The sequence below is a fragment of the Schistocerca americana genome, chromosome X (assembly GCF_021461395.2).
Source record: "Schistocerca americana isolate TAMUIC-IGC-003095 chromosome X, iqSchAmer2.1, whole genome shotgun sequence".
Lineage (NCBI taxonomy): Eukaryota > Metazoa > Arthropoda > Insecta > Orthoptera > Acrididae > Schistocerca > Schistocerca americana.
In genome coordinates this window covers 610,629,855-610,656,536 of record NC_060130.1, presented here as the reverse complement: position 1 = coordinate 610,656,536, position 26,682 = coordinate 610,629,855, and the positions used below count along the sequence as shown (strand labels likewise).

General features: G+C 39.4%; 1 protein-coding gene across 1 annotated transcript in view; it reads left to right on the top strand.

Annotated features, from left to right (window-relative positions):
• LOC124556456 (protein purity of essence) overlaps positions 1–26,682 on the top strand; it is a 443,522-nt gene that overhangs the window by 243,603 nt on the left and 173,237 nt on the right. The window contains exons 40-45 of the mRNA XM_047130407.1: positions 4,042–4,175; positions 4,390–4,547; positions 10,659–10,805; positions 12,664–12,868; positions 13,054–13,231; positions 15,691–15,813. Of these exons, the coding sequence (XP_046986363.1) occupies positions 4,042–4,175; positions 4,390–4,547; positions 10,659–10,805; positions 12,664–12,868; positions 13,054–13,231; positions 15,691–15,813 (945 nt within the window). The remainder of the gene's footprint in view (positions 1–4,041; positions 4,176–4,389; positions 4,548–10,658; positions 10,806–12,663; positions 12,869–13,053; positions 13,232–15,690; positions 15,814–26,682) is intronic.

The window sequence follows — 26,682 nt, the reverse complement described above, 5'->3', positions numbered from 1 at the left end:
GTTTGGTGGTTCAAATGACATTTACAAAAAAGGCATACCAATCGTCTGTCAAGAATTAAAGAAATGTCAGTTTCTCCTAGCTCCCTCTAATGTAAGATTGTTCAGCATTGCACATGAATGTGGTTTACTGCAGTGGTCCTGCGTAAACCAGAAAATTAGTGCAGAAAACAAATAGTATGTGAAAATATGTAAACACTCCAAAAATGCATCTGTTATAGATGTAAATTGTACAGGCTGTAGATTGCATACGACATATGGTTTTGCGTCTGAATGAACTAGGTAAGAAATTGTTAGCTAGTTCATTCCGCAATGAAGTCTCAAAGAAGCACTAAAGAAATGTCCTGTTTTTCAACACAGTCATTCCACAAAAGTCAGGGAAAAACCAACCATGTAATTTGTAAAGAGAAGGGAAAAAAGAAGAAGGAAGGAGGGAAGGAAGAAAGAAAGAAATAGAAATTACAATGAAGGACATGTAACTAAATGCACCACAAGTGAGGAAGTTTTACTTCACATTAGAGTCCAGTCAGCCAGATGTAAACTCAGTGAATTACAGTACTGGACTGAATAAACAAAATGTAGCATACTTTGTATTAATGAAACTTGCTAAATATTTCAGGTATAGACTTGTGTGTTGAGTTAGCTACTCAGTTGTCTATAGTTACTGGAGAACAAGCATTGCACATGTGGGATATCAATATAATTATGTTAGAAACAATCTACATGTGAAGTACTCAATTGTAGATATTAGTAACCTGTGTCAAGAAGGTATATTTGTTGTTGTTGTAGTAGTAGTAGTAGTAGTAGTAGTAGTAGTAGTAGTATTATATCCCCAAAAGCTTGAAAGTGTATCACTCTATCCTACATGATGCTCTCATGAAAGAACTGTCCTAGATAAACTTAATACAGTAATACTGTTAGTCCCAAAATTCAAAGAGCATAGACTTTTTGTAGCTGCTGGCATCAATACAGACATAAGGGAAAAAGAAAATATGTTTCACTTAATAAATACAGTGAAGTATCTTAAATCTCTACTGCCTGAATGAAAAATGCATAAGACTAGGAGAACACTTAGACAAAATAATTACCAATGGACATAGAGACTATGTAGAATGTAGTGTGGTTAAATTAGGTATAGCTAATTATTGAATACTCTATAAAAATTAGAAAATCAGTTTGTGAATTATACTAAATACAAACGACATTACAATATGATAAGGGAACTAAAACCAGTGTTGTCTGGTCCTGTAATTGGCCACCAAGAGAACTTTTAATGAACACACTTCTATTTTTCTAGCCATTGTTCAGTATATGCTAAATAGAATCTGACCAACCATCACTAAGAAAAATATTAACAACACTAAACGTAGATCACAAAATACTAAAATATGGTGTACTCAGAAACTGAATAAAATAATAATTCTGCATTTTATACCTAAAGACAGATCTAGTAAAAGTGCTGAATTTAGAAAATCTACACAAAACTTGAAAAGTCTACAAAATTAAAGTTAAAATAGCCAAATGTGAAGCAAATAGTGACTACGTTTTAAAATTCAAAAATAGTTGTGATGCATCAAATGAATATTTTGTGAACTGTGGTGACCTCCCCATGTTGCCAAGATTGTTTTGACTATGCTGCAGAAGTTTTGTTGGGAAGCCCTTACACATCCTCCATACAGTGCCAATCTCTTCCCATTGTCGGTTTGCTTCAGAGGAAAAGGTGCACACCTTGTACAATCGTGGTTCCATAGGCAACCACTAATATTTTTCCGTGAAGGCATTGACTGTCTTGTCTCACAGTGGGATAAATTTACTAACATTTATGGCGATTACTTTTGAAATAACAACCAGTTTACTTACTTTTTACCATCTGCCTCATTTTCATTTGACTGTCGCTTATAGCACAGCAATTAATAAGTTGGTGGTGGTGGTTGTCGTTGTTCGTCGACCTAACAACTGATCCCTTGTTTTAATGAGTTCCAAAGCAGACGACTAGTATGGAATTAGTAACTTTATGACAAAAAGCATAGCAAATAAATTAAAATGCCATTGCTTTACCTTGCCAACAGAATTGTGGCAGATAGTATTTTTCCTGACGCTCTTAATATCCATGTTTCATTCCAAGTGTTTAAGAAAAGAGAAAGACACCTCCATAGTAACCAGAGACCAACCCCCATTGTTCTAATTGTATCGAAAATAATAAAAATCTATATACACAAACATGTATATGAGTGTTTTGAAAACAACATAATACTGAATGGAAGCCAGTTTACTTCCAGTCAGTCTTGTGGACAATAAAAGGCATAGCAAACCTTTTAGATACCATATATGATGGGATGGTAAAATGGATAGATTACTTGTGCTATGTTTGTAGACTTGGGCAGAGCATTTGACATGGTGACACATGTGACTATAATAATAAAGTTAGCTTACTATGGCGTAAGAGATAAGTCACTAAGTTTATTTGGAATGTTCGTCTGATGGGTTACAGCAAGTATGTACAAATAATCAAACCCAATTATTCGAGATAAAATGTGGAATCTCACAAGGGTTGGTTCTTAGATCCTTTCTCTTCATTGTTTATTTAAATGATTTCTCAAGTCCTATCCATGTGAGAATGTACTCTAAGCTATTAGGTGAAAATGTACACAGTGTTAAACATTACAACAGAGATCTAATTGAGATGACTAATTGCTGGTGTCTGGCCAATAAAACAAAAACCGAGCAGTTGAGTCTGAGAATAAGAATGTGAAATTACTTGGACTTATGATTGATAGAAGATTGTCATGGAATGGACAAGTGAACTTACTTAAGTAGCAATATATCACAAATACTGATTTAGTTACACTTAAGTTAAGGAAAAAGGACAGTATGACTGTACTACTATATCCTTCTACACACCCTTCCACTCACATCTGCAGTATGGAATACTGTTATGGAGAACTATAACGGAGTTGGCTTACATTTGCCAATTACAGGGAAAAGCCTATTAGATGTGTTTAGGTTTGCCTCCCAATGACACTTGGTAGAATTCAATTCAGGTCACTTAATATAATGATAGTCCCCAGCCTTTACGCCTATAGTTCTTTCAGCTATGCCAAAGAAAATTTACACAAACTTGGAGTAAGAAATAATGTTCATTTGCTCAATACAAAAATAGCGGCCCCCCCAACACACACACACACACACACACACACACACACACACACGTCTGAAATTCTTCAACTAACTACAAAATATAGTGCACTTGATGCCCTTGCACAAATTTAATTTTTTTTTAGAAACTTCGGTCTGAAAGAGCATGAATTATACCCAGTGAATGAATTCTTAGCGAGTACTGTACAAGAATTATGCCTTATCGCGCGCGCGTGCGTGCGTGCGTGCGTGCGTGTGTGTGTGTGTGTGTGTGTGTGTGTGTGTGTGTGTGTGTGTGTGTCTCCACAATGTATTTAATTAACATTGTTAGATTTAAGCATTGAATTGTGCAAAGTGATAGTGTCAACTGTATTTGTGGACAAGGCGTGTTGTGTTAAAAAATACTGAATGGCTGATGATAAACATTCTGAACACTCTAGCTGCTTCATTGCACTTCTGTCAGTAAGTGTAGTTTTTCCTTTCAGTATTGTGTTTTCACGTAAACTCTGTGAGTTGTCAAAAGAACTAGATGTAGTAACTTGAGGCAGCCTTGACTGATTTGTGATTGTTGCACAGATGTGCGAACTGCGTGCTTGCTGATGTATTGTCTTGGAAATGTATGTGGCCTTACATGACAGTAGGTCAGCACGTCATCATAGTGATTACAGGCACACTGTAACTCAAAATATAGGTTACAGTGCAAGGTGAAAAGAAAATTTTCATATTGACTCATCTATACCTTTCATTCAATGATGATTTTATCTACTACACCATATCAGAGAAATTACAATTGATATTATTGAACATGGCATTATTGGTCATGTAAACAAGAAATAATATTGCAAGTACTCATAATGCAAAATTCCTCTTTCAGTAAACGTATGTAATTTCACTATTCTAATTTTACAGGTTTGTATGTTGCATCGTCAAAAGCTTCAGGATTCAGTATTGAAGTTACCAACCCTGACCCTGCTACAATGATAATGGGGATAAGAGTTCTGCTTGGTACACAAGATGTGCAGAAAGCTCCAACTTACATTGAGGTACATAATAGTATATAATTTACAATTGTGAGGTATACTTGAGATTGCTGGATTGTTTTCCTGCCAACATGTTCACACACACACACACACACACACACACACACACACACACACACACACACACACAGAGAGAGAGAGAGAGAGAGAGAGAGAGAGAGAGAGAGAGAGACTCGCACTGTCTGTCTATAGAAATATTTTTTTTTCCTGTTTTCAGGTATTTGGTAGAACTGTCCAAACAAATCTGACACGTAGCAGATGGTTTGATGTGCCTTTCACTAGAGAAGAAAGTCTCCAGGCAGATAAAAAGTTCACCATCACTTTTGGACCTTCAGCAGATGTGGAACATATATCCATGGTTGACTGCATAAAAATGTAAGTATAGTTCTAATTATGTTTGAGAATAATCACTACTTGACCTTAGAAGAGCAAGAGGTATGTATGTGGGAAAAGGGATGAAATTTGCACCAATTTTTGGCAAAATTCGCATCAAATTTTTTTTTTTTTTTATATGATTAGGCACACACATTTAAAAGGTTGTCACAATATGTGCCTGAAGACAACGCCTTCTTACTTCGAAATTGATTGTTGGCTTGGAAAAGCTTTAGCAGCTTTTCCAAAATGGCCTTTGCTTTCTTCTTTTGGGTGTATTTAAGCTTTCAATAAATGATTATTCTAATGAAGGTGTCTCAAATTTAAGATTTCTCTCGACATTATTTTTCTTTTCCAGCCCAGTTCGATAATGACGAAATCTGCAGATTGTTAATTTTGACCCCTTTGTTGGCATTAATAGCCATGCTACCCATACTTGACGACATTACAGATAGAAATAAAAAGGCACTTAGCATAAAAATAGAAATCAAAACAACTCTACTTACATGTTAGGGGAAGAATTTTGGCACAGTCAAAATACAGTGACACATCTTGTGATCTGGTCACTGTAGTGCAGAGTTTGGATACTATATGTGGGCAGACGCCTGCAAGTATAAACAAACTAGAAATCTGATCTCCACAGGGGGGAGGGGGCTGCAAGGAAACAAGCCCCACCTCTCTCTCATAGCGCAGCCAACCTACATCCATGTTTTGTGTTTCTGTGAAAGCAGAACTGGCACATGATACCAGTAATCACCGATCCATTCTGGTGTTGTGAGGATCATAATGGAAATCTCTGATGAACCAGGATGAGTCTTTTTCACTCATTTCAAAATAAGAAAAGAAAACAGCAAGCCATCAAATGGTTACTTTGCAGTTAGTTGCTTGCTGAAGTTGACAGTGTGTTTTAATGAAAATAGTTACAGTCTGACCTATTGCAGTATTTGATGCAACAACAGTTCAAAACACCCACTGCCTAAAACTGCCATGTTAAAGGTATCCACATTAGTAAAACTTGTGAACTTTGTCTAGTAGACAAACATACACATGCCTTTGTTCTAAGATGTTAGGTTCCACAGCTGAGTACCATGTTGCATTAAGTGGCATGTATCTTTGCTGCTCACAGTTGGCGTGGCACCAGACACTCGAGTCATTGATATGTCGTTGCATTTGTGCACTTTTTATTTTGCAAACATTTTCTTATGCACATTATCTTTCCAAATCAGGCTTTGCTAAATGACAATCAGTAGGAGTAACCATATTTGTATGCAGAAAAGAATGCTGTTTCAAAGTATCTCTGTCAAAATAGTACATCTAGATACGGTTTGCAGTGAAATAGCATCTAATTAGGTACTTTCAGATTTTTCCATTTTGATGCAGAATTTGCATCTAATTTGCATTTATCACAAAATGCAAATTTTTCAGGTTCTATCTATGGGTCACATTCTATGTTGAAGGCCTAGATGTGAGATGTGTCCCACACACATCGCCACTGATATTTACAGTATTCATCAGTTACGTCTTCTACCGACTTTGTTATTACCTTTGTCTGACATGGTATATAGGTATAACTCCCAAACTAACTATCCACCCAAATGAATGGTCACTACAAAATTGTTGCTAAGGTCCAGGTAGCCCCCACCTGATTGAAGAGCATAATTATAACGGCTCTATATAATGTAGTTGATGTAAATTGCTGTTGCACAAGGCATATAATCGTGATCCTTGGCTTCAAAAATGGTTTTCTCAATTGTGCACAACTCAGTCTCCACAAGTCACTGACCTCCATCTGTCTCTTCTCCCTCTTCTGTTTCTACATCAATCTGTTCTCCCTCGCAAGCTTCACGCTCACCTTTATCTCCTTTTCTAAATTTTACATTCTTATCCGTGATCCTCCGCCTTCTCTTTGTACTGTTTTCTTGCGTTTTCTCCCAGTAGCCCACTCTCGTGCTCTTACTCCTTGTGTGAGTGCTAGCCACCTCATCGGTAAACACCCATCCCACTGTTATATAGACCCCCTTTTCATTGTTCATCACCACACTTCTCCACTTTACAGCTAACATTTGGCTGCCAATATGAAATAAACAAATAATGTCATTCATTGGCTATTAACACTGGCAGCAAATTTATACTGTAGGGATAGAGAAAAATTTTCCCCATTCTGATAAATTGCTTCATGTAAGAGGCAAACATGTAAAATAAGTAGCAGGAAGGCATATGGCTGTACATTAATAGGTGAAAAGCGACAGGCACGTGTATTCTGCATAGATTTTCAACATATGTATATCATCAGCATGAATGTAAAATGTTTTGCTGAACAAAGAGTTGATATCAATATTTGTTTGAGAGTTATGAAATAATCACATATAATACGTAATTATTCTACTCTTACCAGATGGCATCCATGCACCAATAAAATGCCACCAATGCTTAACATACAGAATGCACCATGTAAATACGGGATCATGTTGAGTCTACTTCACTACAACATGCATCAGTAAGGAGTGGGGCAGTGATCCTGTGTCCACATATATCACACTATGCTGTATACACCAGTTACACTTGACAGAGGCTCCTAAGGCTCCACTTGAGGAAAAACATGCTTAGCACTCTCACCATTGCTTACATCTGTCATACTGCTTCCACCCGGAACAACTCGCACTCCATACCATATAGTCACTTCTGAAACATGGGAAACTCATATAAACTGCTGTCCAGCCACACAGCTGAGAGTATCGACCATACAGTCTGACTACCCAGAAACAACTGATTTTCTGCTCACTCTACACACATGTCCACTTCAGTCACATGACCTTCTCCACACTTCTACTTCAGTAATGCTATTCAGCAATGGTGCCAACGTTTGGTGCAATATCAAAAGACTTAAAAATATTTAACTGTGTTTGGATATGGGATTATAGTCTTCACATGAACTGTGTCAGCAGGAAAAATAACTAAGGTGTTTCTTTTTGATACACTGAAAAGTTTACTGAAACGTGAAGCAGTTGTGACAGAAAAGTGCAGGATTATATAAAAATAAAATCATGCAACTAAGAATGTGGTAGCAGCAGCTTTAAAAATTCGATAATAATTTTCAGACTATTTTGGAAGACTGTGTACCACCTCCATACATGCACAGAACTTTTGACTTCTAAATTTAAATTTTAGATTTGGTTCTTTTGGAAGTGCAGTGAAGGGTGGAGTATTTGCTTTGAAACCAAATTTTGAAACATGGCAACATGAAATACTAAATGGCATGTGAAAAATGTGCATGTACATAAAACAGTGCATAAGGATGAATGGACATAGCAAAATATAACTCATAAGTACAAAACCTGTTTTTTATTTTTTAAATAAGACTGTTTAATGATGTAGAGAATGGACATTGGAAGAGGAGACAAATAATAGCATCTGTCCATTTTCTCAGTACACACACACACACACACACACACACACACACACACACACACACACACAGGGTGAGGCAGCTAAGTCATAACACCCCCATTCTATCTCCCCAACCCTAATAGATACAAAAATGCCATTTGGACAGTGAATTGCAGGGACATGGGCTAGTTGAATACATCAGATTTCATGTTTGTACTATTTTTTATTACAGAGATATGAGGCTATCTTTGGTTTTTTAAATGGAGCCCTATGTTAAATTTTAGCGTAACATGATGGGCTTAAAAAGATGGTTTCAAATATGTGTATACCATAATATTTAGGCGAATAGTTTTTGAGACACAGATACGTTCCCGTATCGTATTCATCCTTTGAAGTGGCGTTGTCCAATACAACCTTTCCTGTTGACCACTGAGGAACTTAACAGGGAAGGCGTTGTTTTCCTGCTTCTCGGTAATGCTGCAAGGTATGCACATGGCAGCTGGAGAGAAGGGTATAAATGTGCTGCTGAGGTAATGAGACAGCGCATTTCCATCACAGTTTCTTCGAGCAGACATATACACCAACGAAAAAAAGTTAGATATGATTCTAGTGTATGGTGAAAGCAGAAGAAATGCTATTAGAGCAATAAAGCTATATGGAGAGCTGTATCCTGATCGTGAGCATCGTATGCACCAGCTTCTTGCACATATTTGCAATAAACTACTTGAATTGGGATCAAGGAACACCATACAGAGGACAAGGCAGAAAACTGCAACTGGTGAGGTACATCAAGAGGGCATTGTAGTGTTGACGCATAACAACTCTACTGTTTCGTCGCGACGTATCAACTTGGAATGTGGTAGAAGTCAGTGTTCTACGCATATTGCACCAGCCTAAATTTCACCTGTTTCGCCTCTCATTACATCAAGCACTCACCGGTGTGAATTTCGAATGACGCCAGGAATTTTGCCGGTTTCCTCTGCAGCGCCTACAAGATGATCCAACATTTTTTCGACGGGTGCTGTTTACTGTTGAACCGACTTTCACCAACCACAGTAATGTGAATTTGCATAATATGCATTACTGGTCAATAGAGTACCCTCAGTGGCTTCGACAGGTACAGCATCAGCAACCATCGAGTGCTAACGTGTGGTGTGGCATCGTCGGAAATATCATTGTGAGGGCCGTACGTCATTCCGGGTATACTAAATGGCAATAACTATGCACAGTTCCTGCGAAACATTCTGCCCATTTTGCTGGAAGAGGTACTACTAACTATGTGTCAGTGCATGTGGTTCCAACATGATGGCTATCCTGCTCTCTCTTCCCGTGTGGCTACAGAGCTGTTAAATGAAAAGTTCCCGGATTGTCGGATAGGACGACGTACTGAAGTGAAGTGGCCAATCCGGTCTCCTGATTTGGCCCCACTTGATTTTTTTTCTGTGGGGAGCAATCAAACATAAAGTGTATGCTCAAATACCAACTAAGCCAGATGATATGAAGCTATGTATCATCAAAGCATGGACTGATGTGTGTACACCCTCGCAGCAGTTCACAAATCATTTGACCGGCGGCTACAAATGTGCATTGCAGCAGAGGGGAAGCATTTTGAGCACATGCTTCAGTAAAGTTTTGTATCATGTACAGTATGTATTTTGCATCTTTGTGTGTATTTGCTTCGTATTGTGATCAAAAGTAAATATTTTTCAAATAAAAAACAAATACGTATGAAATAATTCTGACCAATAAGGGCCTCCTCATTTACATTTGTATTTCTGTTACTTAAAATGTATTAACATCTTGTAGTATTTTAATACTGTATGTTGTCTACTATATTGGTATCACAGTTGTCAAATAACTGAATAATATTTGTGCAACATCATCAGTTAATTTTTGCACAAAATATCGCAGTATGTATTACTATTGTCGGGTAAATGGACGTGTTTGTGTACGGACGGACTCGCGATGTTTACCATGTACTCTACACAACAGGAAAGGTGGCATTGGACAATGCCACTTTGAAGGATGAACACGTTACAAGGACATATCTGTCTCTCAAAAACTATTTGTCTAAATATTATGATATACACATATTTGAAACCGTCTTTTTAAGCCCGTCTTGTTTGCTAAAATTTAACATAAGGTTCCATAAAAAGAAAAAAAAAGGAAAGATCACCTCATATCTCTGTAATAAAAATAGCACAAACATGAAATGTGATTTATTCGAGTAAACCCTGTCCTGCAATTCACAGTCCAAACGGCATCTTTATATCTATTACGGTCGGGGAGACAAAAGGGGTGTTATGACTTAGCTGCCTCACCCTGTATATAAAAGAAAATGGGGGAGGGGGGGGGGGGCGGAGAGATTGAAATCACGATCTGACATATTGTTATAATGCAATGGAGTTATTGTAAAATTATAGATGAGATAGCAGAATGTTATTCAGTGCATAAAAAGTAGCAATTATGATATGACTTAGGTAAACACTTACAGATATGTTATCCAATAATCTGAATTCCAGGCTTTAATGTCTTAATTGATTTAGTGTCTTTTTTAACAAATTTTGTACTCTTAACTGTAAAATTATTTTACTGTAAGTGTAGACAGAAATATTGAGTCACACATCAATTTGGAATAAACTGTACTTGTTTTGAAGTGTAGTTGGAAATTGATTAATTGACTGACTTGTTGTAGCTAAAAAATTTTGGGACTATGTTTTTTTCTAGTTACGGGAAGCTAAAAGACATTTACAATTGGAGTGATGACACTGAAGAATTGGTAACCAGTGCCACGGCCCATCCACAAGCTGCAGCAGCAACTGATGGAGATGATAGTGGTATTGATGTACCACAGAATCTGTCATGCCTTGAAAAGTAAGTATTTTGGTCTCTCTCTCTCTCTCTCTGTGTGTGTGTGTGTGTGTGTGTGTGTGTGTGTGTGTGTGTGTGTGTGTGTGTGTCTGTCTCTGTGTCTCTCTCTGTGTGTGTGTGTGTGTGTGTGTGTGTGTGTGTGTGTGTGTGTGTGTGTCCCTCTCCCTCCCTCCCCCTCCCCTTGCCCCCTGGTGTGTGTGTGGGGGGGGGGGGGGCAGTTTAAATTTATGTCAAATAGTAACATCTGTAGTGCCTTGACGGTGTAAAAAAAAGTCTTAATGTCAATGCAGTTGAGAGAAATGACCATTTGTCACATATTTTGAATCTCAAACTCGCCCGTCAAAACCTATACATGAACCCACTATGTATGCATAATGTCGTTTGTGCAGAACCGTTTTAGTGAGAGTCTTACTCACATTGGTCCCGTGTTTTCAACTTCACATCTATCTGTCTTGGAATAGCTGTCATCATCCTCAGGGATTTTGACATCTGTGCAAGATAAATGCCTCCTCTAGAGTGTTCCATGTCATCACAGTCTTCATCGGTTTATGTATAAGTATTTTCTATTGTCATTTACACCTTAAATCAGATTGTCATTTCAATCTTTTATCATCATTGAGAGTTGAACAATGAACTTTCTTGATCTAGCTACTACCCATTTATCTGGTTAAATGTCGTGCACCCACCTTCCATTTCATTTTCTCTTTGTTCTTAAGTCTTCCACCCCAGGCCGTTTCTTGATAAAATTCTTTTCCTCTCTCTCCTAGTAATTCCCAACATGGATCTCCCTATTACTCAGTGAGCCTCTCCCCCTCCCCCCTCCCCTCCCATTTATAATTGTTCCCAAATTAAAAGGCTGTGTACCACTACTGTAAGTCAAAATTGATAATACAAGATGATTATAAACTTTCCTTTTCAAATAAATCAGAAGTTTCATTTTGTATACACAATTTAGTTTATCAAAAGTGTTCCAGGGCAATTTTACTCTTCTGTTTATGTCGTTTGCTGCCCCTTCCACTTTCCTTCAGTGGCCCTAAATACAGGTATTTATCAGTTGCTTCTGTGGCTCCATTCTTAATTTGTACCATTTTCTTACTATAGTTTACTTTCAGACTTAAATGTTACCATTCATTGTTAAAGTTTATCTGGACTAGAGGCAAATGGTATGTTATTAGGAAAACATAAGTAGTTAACTCACAGTCCTTCTTTTTCTCAGTTTACAGATTAGAAGGTATACTCTATTGCTGTTGAGAATATTTTGATGGGTACGGAATAACTGTCTGACTTTCTTTAAATTTTCTTTCAATGTACATGTTAATAAGTATATTAACATAAGTTGATATATGCCCTGTTTCTGAAGAGCTTCCACTAAAGGAGATCACACTGTCCAGTTTGTGTGTGTGTGTGTTTGGGGGGGAGGGGGGGGGGGGAAGCTCTTCTCACTGAAGGCGTAAATGTTTCGTAGTCTTTTCATTATGCCTGTCTGCTACACAGTGCCTCCTCACTGTGGTTAGTAGCAATCTATCCTTTTCATAATACTAAGTTCAATTAAGATGGATATCTTTGTGGCATTACATGAATCGCAGTATTAATCTGCATTTATAGCATCCTTTGTTGATTGATATTCTGGAATTCTATATGCTCGCAGAAGAAATGGTACTTTAAAAAAATGGTCAATATCTACGTTTGTTGTGAAAGAGGCAGAGCCGAAGCTCAGACAACGAATGAGTAAGGTCTTCATAAATTTTGTTTTCAGGGGAAGACTTGATGTCATGTGACTGATTGAATCAATAATAAAGTTAGTATGCTCATGAGGGAATCAGTCTTTTCTTAGATTTACTGTACTCTTTTCATTTTTCAGGGTCCTCTCTTCTATATTGTCTGTTATTGACAACTTTTTTGGAGTTAACCTTCCAACTACAGATGATCTCCAGGTGTTCAAATCTCATGCTAAGGACCTTGTTACATTATTGTTATATATACCTGTTCCATCCTGTGTTGAGACTGCTGCAGAATCACTTCTGTCAACATTACATCCAACAAGGACTGCGTATTTCAATTATAAAGTAAGTAAATTATATACTGTTACTGTTCATTTTATTGGTGATTAAAAGCAGACACCACATGTTTCACTTCACTACTCCCTCTCCTACTCTTCTACTACTTTTACCTTTGTCTCTCCTTTCCTGTTGTGTAAAATAACAGGATTTGCTCTCTCTTTAATTTTGGAACTTGTTTTTCTTGTTTGCAGGACCATGTTCTTCTAGGCCATGTAAACACAGAGTTTGCACTTATGAGAGATCAACAAGATCCTAAGACCATAGATGCAGAGGCATTTTACCAACTGGTTATGACCATAAGAAGTATAGCTGTTGCAAGACCCCACAATTTAGCAAAATTTGAGAAAATTGTAAATGAAGAACATCCACGTAAGTTGGTTTTTTCTTGACTGTGTACAGATAGTTCAATATATAACACAGTTTGATTTTTCAAACAACTTTTTTCCACCTATATTGTAGCCATAATCCATTCAGCAGAAACAATTTGCCCCACGTAATGTATTTTGCGGATTTTTTTGACTAATTGGACTTACTTGAGTTATGACACATCATGAAATTACTTTTTAATGATTGATGTAGGTAAATAAAATGGTACTTTGGAACTATTTTAATGGTGCGCTACTTTTGCCAGTTTCAGGGTGTTCAACACTAAAAAATGCAATTGAACAAGGGCTTCATGCTCTCCCTCTCCCTCCCTCTCTCCACCCCCTCCCACTCTCCCCCCACACCCTCTCTCCCCCCACACCCTCTCCTCCCCCTCTCCCCTCTCTCTTCTCTCCCACACACCCTCTCTTCCCCCTCTCCCTCACACCCTCTCCTCCCCCTCCCTGGCCATCTCATCCCCCCACCTGGCCATCTCTCCCCCCCCCACCTGGCCATCTCCCCCCCCACCCACCTGGCCATCTCCCCCCCCACCCACCTGGCCATCTCCCCCCCCACCCACCTGGCCATCTCCCCCCCCACCCACCTGGCCATCTCCCCCCCCCCCCACCCACCTGGCCATCTCCCCCCCCACCCACCTGACCATCTCCCCCCCCCACCCACCTGACCATCTCCCCCCCCACCCACCTGACCATCTCCCCCCCCACCCACCTGACCATCTCCCCCCCCACCCACCTGACCATCTCCCCCCCCCACCCACCTGGCCATCTCCCCCCCCCCCCCACCCACCTGGCCATCCCCCCCCCCACCCACCTGGCCATCCCCCCCCCCACCCACCTGGCCATCTCTCCCCCCCCCACCCACCTGGCCATCTCTCCCCCCCCCACCCACCTGGCCATCTCCCCCCCCCCACCCACCTGGCCATCTCCCCCCCCACCCACCTGGCCATCTCCCCCCCCACCCACCTGGCCATCTCCCCCCCCCACCCACCTGGCCATCTCCCCCCCCCACCCACCTGGCCATCTCCCCCCCCACCCACCTGGCCATCTCCCCCCCCCCCCACCTGGCCATCTCCCCCCCCCACCTGGCCATCTCCCCCCCCACCTGGCCATCTCCCCCCCCACCTGGCCATCTCCCCCGCCCCACCTGGCCATCTCCCCCGCCCCACCTGGCCATCTCCCCCGCCCCACCTGGCCATCTCCCCCGCCCCACCTGGCCATCTCCCCCGCCCCACCTGGCCATCTCCCCCGCCCCACCTGGCCATCTCCCCCGCCCCACCTGGCCATCTCCCCCCCCACACCTGGCCATCTCCCCCCCCACACCTGGCCATCTCCCCCCCCACACCTGGCCATCTCCCCCCCCACACCTGGCCATCTCCCCCCCACACCTGGCCATCTCCCCCCCACACCTGGCCATCTCCCCCCCACACCTGGCCATCTCCCCCCCACACCTGGCCATCTCCCCCCCACCTGGCCATCTCCCCCCCACCTGGCCATCTCTCCCCCCCCACCTGGCCATCTCTCCCCCCCCACCTGGCCATCTCCCCCCCCCCACCTGGCCATCTCCCCCCCCCCCCCCCACCTGGCCATCTCCCCCCCCCCCCCCACCTGGCCATCTCCCCCCCCACCTGGCCATCTCCCCCCCCCCCACCTGGCCACCTCCCCCCCCCACCTGGCCACCTCCCCCCCCACCTGGCCACCTCCCCCCCCCACCTGGCCACCTCTCCCCCCCCTCTATTCCACTCCCCCCCATCGCCTGCAGGGAGCAGTTAAGATGAAATGCATACTCTCATTGGTGCAGCAATACCTTGCACTGTGAGTTGTGCTATTCCCCACTACATGGAAATGGCATCAGTTGACTTCAGTTTGTTATAGTTCAGCTTGTTTGCATGAAATATTTATAATATATATTCACAGACTTTCTTCGTAAATCAGTCTACCTATTTGTAGAAACCATATAAAAATCCCTACAGTAGTTCCTGAGATTAGTCCAAACATCCAGACAGATGCAGATGGCAAAATTAAATTTGTATTTGTTGAAATGATTATTGAAACTACTTACCATATTAGGACTTGAACCTGAGACTGTCCCCTTTAAGTGCCCTACTGACTAAGCTATCAGAGCACAACTCATACCTGCCTTCACAACTTCACTTCTACTAGTACTTCCTCTTCTATCTTCCAAAATTCACAGAAGCTCTGCTGCATGCCTTTTGGGAGTAGTTCTCATGGAAGAAAGAAACTGAGTAAGATGGGGCAGTAAAATAAAATTCACGGAAAGAATCAAATTGACATCAGTCAAATAGCATACATTCTTATTAAACACCCACATCTGCAGTGTGTTAGTGAGTGGTGTGTGCGTGTGCGTGTGTGCGCGTGCACATAGTTTTATTGTTACTTGTATGATAAGTGCTGTCTTACATTCTAAATTACTTTCATTACTTCCAGCATCATGTCCAAGTGAAGCTGCAGAAAGAGCAAAACATTTTATAGTGAGAGTAGTCGAAACATTGTGGCGTATTCATTCAGCCCGGCCAGTGAATATGACATTAGCTCCAGTGTATATAATAGGTGAGAACAAGTTACTTTGTATTATTATGTAGTAGTCATATAACTTCTGAATAGATTTTGGTAAGGGGGCTTTGATTTTGAAAAATAAGTACTACTTTAATTCTGTATTCCATTTGTTACAGTGATACACATTTAGTTTGCAAGAATACTTGTGGCATTTAGTTTGTAAGAATACATGTGGCACATATTTTTACTCACAAGAGAAGAGTACTGCATTTAATATAAATCTAGTTTTGATTATTGCTTGACTTAGTTGCTGAGTTTGTAGCCACATTTCTTAAGTAAGATTTTTAGAATGTTAATCATGTCATAGGTACTTTTCTGGTGTCTTGGACTTGCTCAATATGATCGTCATTGGCACCCCATATTAATTTTTTTTAATATTCCTTCCAATAAATTTTAAAATTGTGATCTAGAATGTTTCCATGAGGTCTTAAATGGCATAACAAATTCTTCTTCTTCTTCTTCTTCTTCTTCTTCTTCTTCTTCTTCTTCTTTTTTTTTTTTTTTTTTTTTTTAGCACAGAGTAAGTTAGTGAATTTATTAAAGACATTGGATTCACCCTAAACCATTTTAGCTTCGCGTTTCCGAGACAAGTTTAGTCTTGATCCGACACATGGTTTTAATTTACCAGTAAGTTTCGTATCGAAGCCCACTCCGTTGCAGAGTGGGAACTTAGAACTGAATTGTTAATAATTTGTAAACTGTTGAAAGTAGTGTACATTCTTTTAAAATCCTTATGGAACCATATATTGTAGATATGAAACTACGTTTTTTTTGTTTTCACAGCAGAGCGAGATCTCAAACATATTACGTGTTCCATATGTTTTACAGTAATTTATATTTGACTGAAACATTCCATTCATGTTAAAATTATTCTATTCTTAGTTGTTGCCCCACACTTCTCCAAATGTTCAGTGGTGAAGCATGTAATTTTTTGTAGCGTAGGCTGAGAATAACGAATTTTGAAAAAAAAAACTTCAAACAAAAACTTGTAAAATAGAAACGCTGCAAATGTAACCTAGTTACATATTTGTACTCAGTTTGAAACTACTATAGAAATTGTTATAAATAAATGCATGAAAATATTGAACAGCTACACATTTATAAAAATATAACACACAGTAACTCACTGTTACATATTTTTATAAATTAGTTCTATTCTCGTGTCGTTTTTCTGGGTGTAAAAGTTGATAACATCAGATATGAACTCCTGCCTTTTGGTTGAAGATTTCACAGTTGCCTTCTCTGTAGCCAAAACCACGAAGTTTGATAGTCTGTCATTTGTCATTGTGTTGCAAAGGTAGGTTTTAACGCATTTTAATGTCCTTACGCTTCCTTCACAAGATGCAGTGGTTGGTGGAACTGTAAGAGTCAATGACAGTAATTTCTCACATTCAGAGACCACGTTTTTTACTCCATTGTTTATAATGGATTTAAGGAGGCCCTGAGGCTGTAGACATTTATCCCCACTGCTGTTAATAAATGTAAGCTCCCTTTCCAGTTTTCACTGTCAAAGAAATGATATATTTAAGTAGTTTTTCAACTTCACATATTGTGAAATTGTTTGGCCTACTATAACCTGAGAGCTTTTTCTTGATTACAAGTTCTGTGAAATCTGTTTCATGAAAGTCCTGGAATCTAGTTGCCATGTTTACTACTACCGTATCAGTTATTTCGAATGTTAACCTTCTGAGTACTTGCATCTGTTGTGTTAAAATTAATTTCAGATACCCCTCCTGAATTTATAAGGCTATGCTTCGTCTATGCATTTCAGACTGATTTCCTCGCACCTTAGTCTTTCAACAGCCTTAACGCAGTTTGCGGTTTCAAGCTTACAGTGTCGTATGCCCACAGTTTTACTTTGCAAGATTACAAGCAATACTTCTATACTGGAAAATCGAATTGTACAGCCGCAGTAGGGGGGGATTGATAATTTAGTATAAAATTTAGTCGAATTGCTTGATGTAAAGAATTACCATCCCAACCTACATTGTTCAGCACATTATTAAATGCTGCTTTCAGGTCTGTGTTGAAAAGAAAAATGGTTTGTACAGCACATAAATGAAAATTCCACCTTAGGGCTTGGTAGTTTAAATCCCCTTTGTCTCAGACGTTCACCTATTTTACTGGAATGCCTAAAAAATGGGTGAAATCCTGATAGATTTGCCGCAACACTATTTACTTTTGTAATTTTCTTACGAGCGTAGAGGAGGACTAGGTTTGACTGATGTGCGTAGCAGTGGATAAAAGAGCGGGAGGATATGCTTGTTTAACAATAGAATGGACAACATTGCGCTGCAGCCTTCATTTGTTTTCGTTACTAATTTGATTTATCAATATTCCAACTGCTTAGCACTTGCAACAAAACAATGGCATTGGCTTGTGCACTCTGACCTCTGGATACGTTACAAAACCTTAAGAATCTCTCTTGTATTTCATCTGATTCATTATTTGCAAAACAAAAAATTACACTCATTTGACTTATAGTTGATACATCCGTTGTTTAGTTAGCTTCTATTGATACAAAAGGACTATTTGTAACTTCAAATGAAGTTTGTTCTTCATCATCATCGATCGTACAAGCGCCGGCCGAAGTGGCCGTGCGGTTAAAGGCGCTGCAGTCTGGAACCGCAAGACCGCTACGGTCGCAGGTTCGAATCCTGCCTCGGACATGGATGTTTGTGATGTCCTTAGGTTAGTTAGGTTTAACTAGTTCTAAGTTCTAGGGGACTAATGACCTCAGCAGTTGAGTCCCATAGTGCTCAGAGCCATTTGAACCAAGCCATTTGATCGTACAAGCTATTGATGCTTTCTTTGACTCAGAGGAAGTGCCTTTAAATATTCCATCGGATGCTAAATGATCTTTCATATATAGTTCTTTTTTACCAAGAAATCCAGATGTTCTGACTAATTTCCTTTATTTACTGACATCTCAGAGTCTTCGTGACCTCAAAGAGCCAACTCTTGCCATGCTAAGAAGCAGGTAGTCGAAATGTCTCTTCATTATATACTTTCGTTTCGATCAGCCTTCTCATTATGTTTCAAAGCTTACAGATGTGCCTCTTCTGAGGGAACGTTGTCAATTCTTACTGTACCTAGCTGATTGTATTTAACAGCTGCTGTGGTATGTGAAATGGAACATTCATAGCTTTTAACTTTCGAAAGGAAATTGTGAAAATTCTTTTCACCTACTCGCCACTTATGCCATTCAAAGCCGCCATTACCCATTCCAAATAGTACACAGTAAAAACAAAAAAGTTTTGCTCCTTACAAAGTTGCCACTTAATGATGGTTTAGAATTGTACCATTGTGTTTGGAAATGTCATACAGATTTTCCATCAGATGTTTTTAATAGACAAACTCTGTGTCGGCTTTCACTCTTTCACCAAGAGTTTATCATCCAAAGTAAGACGAGTGAAGAACACTGGGTGTTCAGTTAAAAAATTCAGTGGATCTTGTGATCCAGTTTGAGGTAGTCCGCAATACCGTCCATTACAAGATAATGATTTAAAAATGTTAGACAACTTACAGTTTCCCTTCCGGCAACACAGTGACAAGACAAATTGATGATGATACCTCAAACGTGATAGGGCATACCAAAATATACTTCACTAATAGGTTAATCACTAACTACTAACTACATTGTAACTACAAAATTCATTAAACTTCCTGGCAGATTAAAACTATGTGCCAGATCGAGACTCGAACTTGGACCTTTGCCTTTTGTGAGCAAGGGCTCTACCAACTGGGCTATCCAAGTGCAACTCACGTCCCGTCCTCACAGCTTTACTTCTGTTAGTACCCTGTTTCCTACCTTGCAAACTTCACAGAAGCTCTCCTGCGAAACTTGCAGGACTAGCAATCCTGGAAGAAAGGATATTCTAGAGACATGGCTTTGCCACAGCCTGGGGAATGTTTCCAGAATGAGATTTTCACTCTGTAGCAGTGTGTGCACTGATACGCTTGAGATAAGGAAAAGGTCTCGAGTTTGACTCTTGGTCCAGCGTACAGTTTTAATCTGCCAAGAAGTTTCATATCAGTGCACAGTCTGCTGCAGAGTGCAAATCTTATTATGAGGAAACAATTCATGTTCAGTGTTTCAAAGCCCGTCTAGTACTGTTGATATGAAAACCTACAGACACGCTGCGGAACTACCAACTTTTGAAATAAGTAAGGCCACTAAATTTTAATCTCAGGAACAGTGAAAATACATAGGCTATTTCCTATCATCTGGCAACAACATCCAGTGATGCACTCACATTTATTTTCTGTGGATTATGAATGTCTTCTTGTTTTTTGTGTCTTAAATAAAAAGTTTAATTAAGAGTTAATGGTTTCTCATTTTGCTCGGCTTGCTGCTACAGTGATAGATGATGCAAAGTAGCACTGTCTGTCAGGGAACTGCTGAATGACTTGTCATTACACTGATGCTTGTATCCACCTGCAGGCAAGAAGCAGAAACAAATCAAACACCAGCTTTTAAAAATCGTACCTAAGCTGTAGGAACCTCAGCCAGCCACAAGACAGAAACAAGCTTATGTCACTTGCTCGTAACATGCATGGGATTCCAAGCTGTTATTGGTTGCAGAGCTAGAGAAGTGATGCATTGTACAAGCGGATGTGATGTACAAAGTTCAAATGTAAACTGTTTGGAAACATTTACGAGGGCGTGTGATCAAATTGTATTAAATTCAGTTTGAATGAATTACTTTGGAATTCTTTGGGTTAGCTCAGCCTTCAAGCATTAATGGATGCTTTGCCACTGCAATTGAGGAGAGACCCGACAAACTTGCTGGCCAAGGTAAGGTTTGGCAAGCACAAAGTCAAGCAGTAGAAACTCTCACCGTGTGCAGCAGGCATTATTTTGCTGAAATGAGAGCCCAGGAAGGCTTGCCATGAAGGGCAACAAAAAGGGGCATAGGATATTGTCAATGTACCACAGTGCTTTAAGGGTGCTGTGGCTGACAACCAAAAGAATACTGCTATGGAAAGAAATGGAATCCCAGATAAGATCCCGCTTTGAATTGAGCCACGATGACCATCGAAGATGTGTCTGTAGATGCCTCGAACAGCGTTAGGATACCGACTTCACTTTCGCCCTCCACACAGCCCAACAACCAGAGGTGATGCTCTGGGCTGCCATTTCTTTTCATAGGAGGACCGATTTGGTTACAGTACAGTGGCACGTCAATGATATTCTATGCCTTGTTTTGTTGCCCTTCATGGCAAGCCATCTTGGGCTTACTGCACACGCACACAGTGAGAGTTTCTACCACTTGTCTTCGTCCTTGCTAAATTCTACCTTGTCCAGCAAGGTCAATGGATTTCTCCCCAACTGAGAATGTTTGGAGCATTACGGGCAGGGCCCTCCAACCAGTTCAAGGCTTTGATGATCTAAGATTCCAATTGGACAGAATTTGGCATGACATCCCTCAGGAGGACATCCACTGGCTCCATTAATCAATGGCAGCCCTTAAAACTGCTTGCACAAGAGCCAGAGGTGGACCAACATGTTATCTCCTTGTTCAGTTTGTGAAGCTCTTTTTGTTAAATAAATAATCCAATTTTTCTGAAATTTTAGTCATTTCTTTGTCTGTAAATGTACATCACATTTACTGATTTCCATCCCATTCAGCTATTCAGATAATTCCTTCGTGATGTGGCAGCATCTTGGCCAACCCCCTCCACCACTACCTTCAGAGTGTATTATGCAGTGAGGTAATCAACAAGAATGACATTGTGTATCACACAACAGAATTTTTTTCTTTAAGTTAGAGAATCTATTTTCACGTGAAACTCACAATCTATTTCCACATGAAAGTCACCATAGTTAGTAATTTCTAGAGACCGGATTATATGCATTTGCATGTTGCATATTCATTTGCATATTTTGCTCCTTTTCATTGGTTATTGAATATTTCAGCTAAAAACTAGTGATGATGTATATTTTCACTCTATGTTTAAAATATTTTAAAAATTTAGTCAGGCAGTCTCTAGCTCAATCTAGTTTCGATGTCTCGCAGATTGACCGCAACCTAAAACGGCGTGCAATCGCTAACCGAGAGGCCACTGCGTAGCGAAATCATTACAGAAGAGGAACAGGAAGACAGAGTCAACACTCCTGTGCCTGCGCCCCCAGTTGATCGCCTCCACTGTTATATTGTATGCGTCGGCAACAATTAAATTAAACTATGCAAGCTTTCAGTTGCATGTCCATTGTTTCAGTTGCGCTTTCTATTTACTTGTACACAGTTGAATGTGTTTACAACATTTAGTGTGAGACATGTTGTGCGCCGTGCTGTGAGAAAAATGAAACATTATTCTGTCGGAAGTTGACCGTCTTGGAACATTTACAAATGACAGAATTGTTTTATATTGTAGAGTTTGTGAAAAAAGCATTTCGTGCAAAAAAAAAAAAAAAAAAAAAAAGAAAAGAAGTTTCAATAGACCAGCATGTCAAGATAAGTCCTCATATCACAGGAATGTAGAAGAAAGGATCACAATAACAACTTATGACAACAGCAAGTTGCAGTAGCAGGGGTCTGTCCAAAGGTAACAAAAAAAATCGGTTTAACATGGATCTATGTGAAGCAGTATTCCTCTTCACAAACTTACAAACCCTATCCTCAAATGCTTCCTGCATAAATATTGCTTAAATCAAAATATACCAGATCAGTCAACATGTGAAAAAATTGCATACCAGCAATTTACATAAATGTTCTGGAAGAAATACGCAATGAACTCAAGGACAGCATTATTTGGATTTCAGTTGATGAAACTTCAGGCACTTCTGGCCATTACGTTCTGAATTTCATTGTTGGTGTTTTAAAAGAAGATACTTCTTTCTCCGATTTAGTGGCCTGCAAAGAATTTGAAAAAGTAAATCATTCTGCGATCGCCAGATTTGTGAATGAGGGTATTAGAAAAATATTTCCAGAATCTTCTGCAGATGAAAGGGTGTTCGTGTTTATTTCAGATGCTGTTCCATATACGATCAAAGCAGGAAAAGCCCTCCCTCCCCCCCTCCCCCCCGAGTATTTTATCCCAATTTGAGTCATGTGACATGCTTTGCTCGTGGAGTACATCACCTTGCTGAAGAAGTACGTTCCATGTTTGTGAATGTAAATAAACTGATTTCATCCACAAAGAAAGTGTTTCTAAAGGTTCCTGCTCGCATCAAGACCTACAAAGAAAAACTTTACCTCCTGAACCAGTGGTAATTCAAAATTGGGGTATGTGGGTCAAAGCTGTGTTGTTTTACAGTGAATATTTTGAGGCCATTAGAGGGATAGTAAATGACTTTGAGAGTGCAGAGGCTTTGGCAGTTTACCAGTGCAAGGAAGCTTTTAATGATATCGGTATTAAAAATATATATTGCTGTGATTAGCACTCATTTTTCCCATATGCCTGTAAGTACCAAAAAGCTTGAAATTCAGGGTTTGGTGTAGAATGAATCTATTCAGTTAATGAATAAAATTATTCTAGTGAACTCTTCATTGCCCGAGGTGTTCCCAAGAAAACTTAAAGAAAAGTTTAAAAACATTTTAAACAATAACCCAGGCTTTGATCCCTTGTGCCAAATTGATGGTTTTATTAACGGGACGGGTAAACTTTCACCAGAAACAATAAGTGCCAACATAGCACCCAAATTCAAATACTGCCCAGTTACCTCAGTTGATGTAGTACAGTTCTTTTCTGCTTATAAAAATGTTTTGATTGATCAAAGTCACAATGTTACTACCGAACATTTGTAACAGTACTTGGTAGTTTGTTTACGGTGGTAGAAAAATGCAAAATAAACTGTAGATGATGCTTTGGTCCAATAGTATTAATTAAAAGTTAATACTATTCCAAAAATTAATGATCGTGTGTTGTTTTTTAAATAAAATATTGTGCTGTTTTAGTGCGTGCCCCCCTGCATGCGATATATCTTCAATTTGGTCCTGTACATATCGATTCTTATGCTGCGACTATCTCGCATCGCATCTGCTTGTTACCAACAACAATAGCAAAGAAGGAACAATTCTTGAAACATGGCATGCGTCCCCATTTTGCAGATTTTTAGAAAATAATCCCAGAAAAGCCCCTTTCCTAAACTCTACCAGAAAGTATTCAGAAAATGATAGTAGTTCTAAATGTACTGATTTTTTGCGTGGCCGGTGCTCTTCCTTGTAATTGATATGCACAGGTTTGAATTTGAGATATAATGCATGCAGTGACTACCATGTTTCTTTATTACTTGATCTTGCATATTTCGGCACTTTTCATGCATCTGTTAAGTATTTTTCGTGCATATTTTGACACTTTTCGTGCATTTTTGGCCGGCAGGAGTGGCCAAGCAGTTCTAGGCGCTACAGTCGCAGGTTCAAATCCTGCCTCAGGCAAGGATGTGTGTGATGTCCGTAGGTTAGTTAGTTTTAAGTAGTTCTAAGTTCTAGGGGACTGATGATCTCAGATGTTAAGTCCCATAGTGCTCAAAGCCATTTGAACCATGCATTTTTCATGCACATTTTAAAGTTTTTACGATGCATATAATCCGGTCTCTAGTCATTACTATACCTAGGATTGATAGGTGCAAAAATATGATGGAAAAAGATATACCTGAAAATTGTTATAGATGAAGGCTAGCAACCCAGTGCCTCTTCTAGTGATGGTGGGAGAAGGTGGCTAAGAAAGTCCTATAATTTGTATGTCCTTTCATGTTCTGGCAGAAGCTCTTTTAAAGATTTTCTTAACACAAGATACAAATTCATTCATATATTGGTGTTTCTCTTTTAATGGCCACCAAACTCGAGTGTTTGCAGTTACATATCATAGGCTTGAGATTTGAAAATGCAGATAAGAAAGCTTGATCTTAAAGCACTATCCAGGACAGAATACTATTTTGCTCCACCAGGCCACAGCACAAAATGTGCATTATTGAAACATTGCATCCTCAAAGTGTTTGCATTCACAAGAAACTGGGTAAATGAAGGTATGAAATTAACTTATTCTCTATTTAGGGCTCCTGCTAAAATATTCAATACATATTTGTTCTTCCTGTTGGTAGTTTCATCTAGAATGAATTAACTGGATCATTAGCTGTTCTTCTTACGATTTGCGATACTTTTTTGTTCATATGGACAGTGAAGATACTGTCCTAAAGTACACTCATCAGGAACAAACTTGCCAGTATACTGATCCAGATATTTCATAATGGGATTTTTGAGCTTGAATAGGCAGATACCACATGCTGCAAATGATGCTGCTGTGTTGTATATTTAGAAAAGTCATTTATACCTTTTTAACCTGAAGATACCTTGCCTCACTAATAAACTGCTATTTCAATGTGTTATTACCATATTCTTCTCATGCTTTGTGCCTTTTACATGCTGCTGAACATAATTTTGTTTTTGATTTTTATTTGTTATGATTTAGACATTACAAATATTGCATCTCACAACAAATCCATCACCCTGAATGCAGTCACTGCTAAATTATTTAACAATGCCATACAGCTATCCACCACTCATCTTGGATTTCAGCATCTTTGATGCAGACAAAAAAATAAAAATCAGATGAGCAGAATAGCACCACTGGCTGCTTAAGCTCTACTAGTTACTGTGTATGAGATACTGAACCCCAAACTGCGTCTGGTTGTGGAGTGGTCATGAAAGAAGCTCAATACAAACATCTAGTGTGGTGTCCATCTTTAGAACCAATGTACTCATAAGTAGTCAGCCTTTCCAGAAATTTATCAGATTTCAGGTTGTTTTTAAATTTTGGTTTGCTATGCATCACAATGTGATGATAGTAACTTGCATTAGCAAATTACATTTCTTTCTTCACTATCTCGCATATCAAAACATGTATGCTGGAAATTGTATGATACCTTTCAGTGGAAGTAATTCAGTAGCTTTCTGGAAATGAACATTAGAAGAGGAGGGGATGATAATGAGACAGCAGGCTTGCTTTCGGACTTACAAGTGCCAAACAGGTGTCCAGTGAGGCTGAAAAATCACTGCTAAGAATTTCAGATGATGAAGCCTGACCTCAAAGGCATGAGAAGTTATTCTAAGTGCCTGTATGTATGGCTTCACTTTGATGATCCAGTTGGAAGAGTGGTACTTAACTGGAAAGCAACAGGGCTTAAGAAAGCACTTCACAGTAATCTACCAAAAAAGGTGTAAATAAAGCATAAAAGCCAGTCAGTGCAATATTAATGAAATTTGCAGTTCATTAGCAGTGATTAAAACATTTATTTTCAGTCAGATAACACACATGTTTAGAATAACTCTTTCACATAACAGCCTGTCTGAAGTCTAGTGGAGCATTTCTGTCTCTCTCACTTTCTTTCAAAAACAAAAATGCTGGACAGCTTTGTAGTAGATGGGGAAACACTTTTAGGACAAAACCAAAACATTCTGAGAAGCATTTATTTCATGTTTTATTTGCATGCCAAGTCCTAGAATTTTTTCCTAATGAACCATTTGACTGTTAGAGATGTACACTCTGCATTTTATACTGTGCACAGCTTTGTTGTTGCTGTTACTGCTCACCTAATGCTGCTACCCTTCTTGAGAGATGGCATTCCGGCTGTTTGGACGAAAAAATTTGATTTTTGCTCATTTTACAGTCTGACACCTTTGCTTAGTGAAGGACTGAATTTGTTTTAATTATTCGGCATTGTTACTGTGCTGCATCCAATTAATTAAAGCATTGCACAAAATTTTAAAGAGTTTGCAAAGGAAGAATGCACTGTGTAGACTTTTTATGAGAGCACAGTGTTATTTCATTTTGTTCTCGAGATACTGGTTTATATATTCTGTCCGTGTGCATCGGGAATCAAGGTCAAGCAGTCATATTTCTTAAATGTGTGAAACGTTT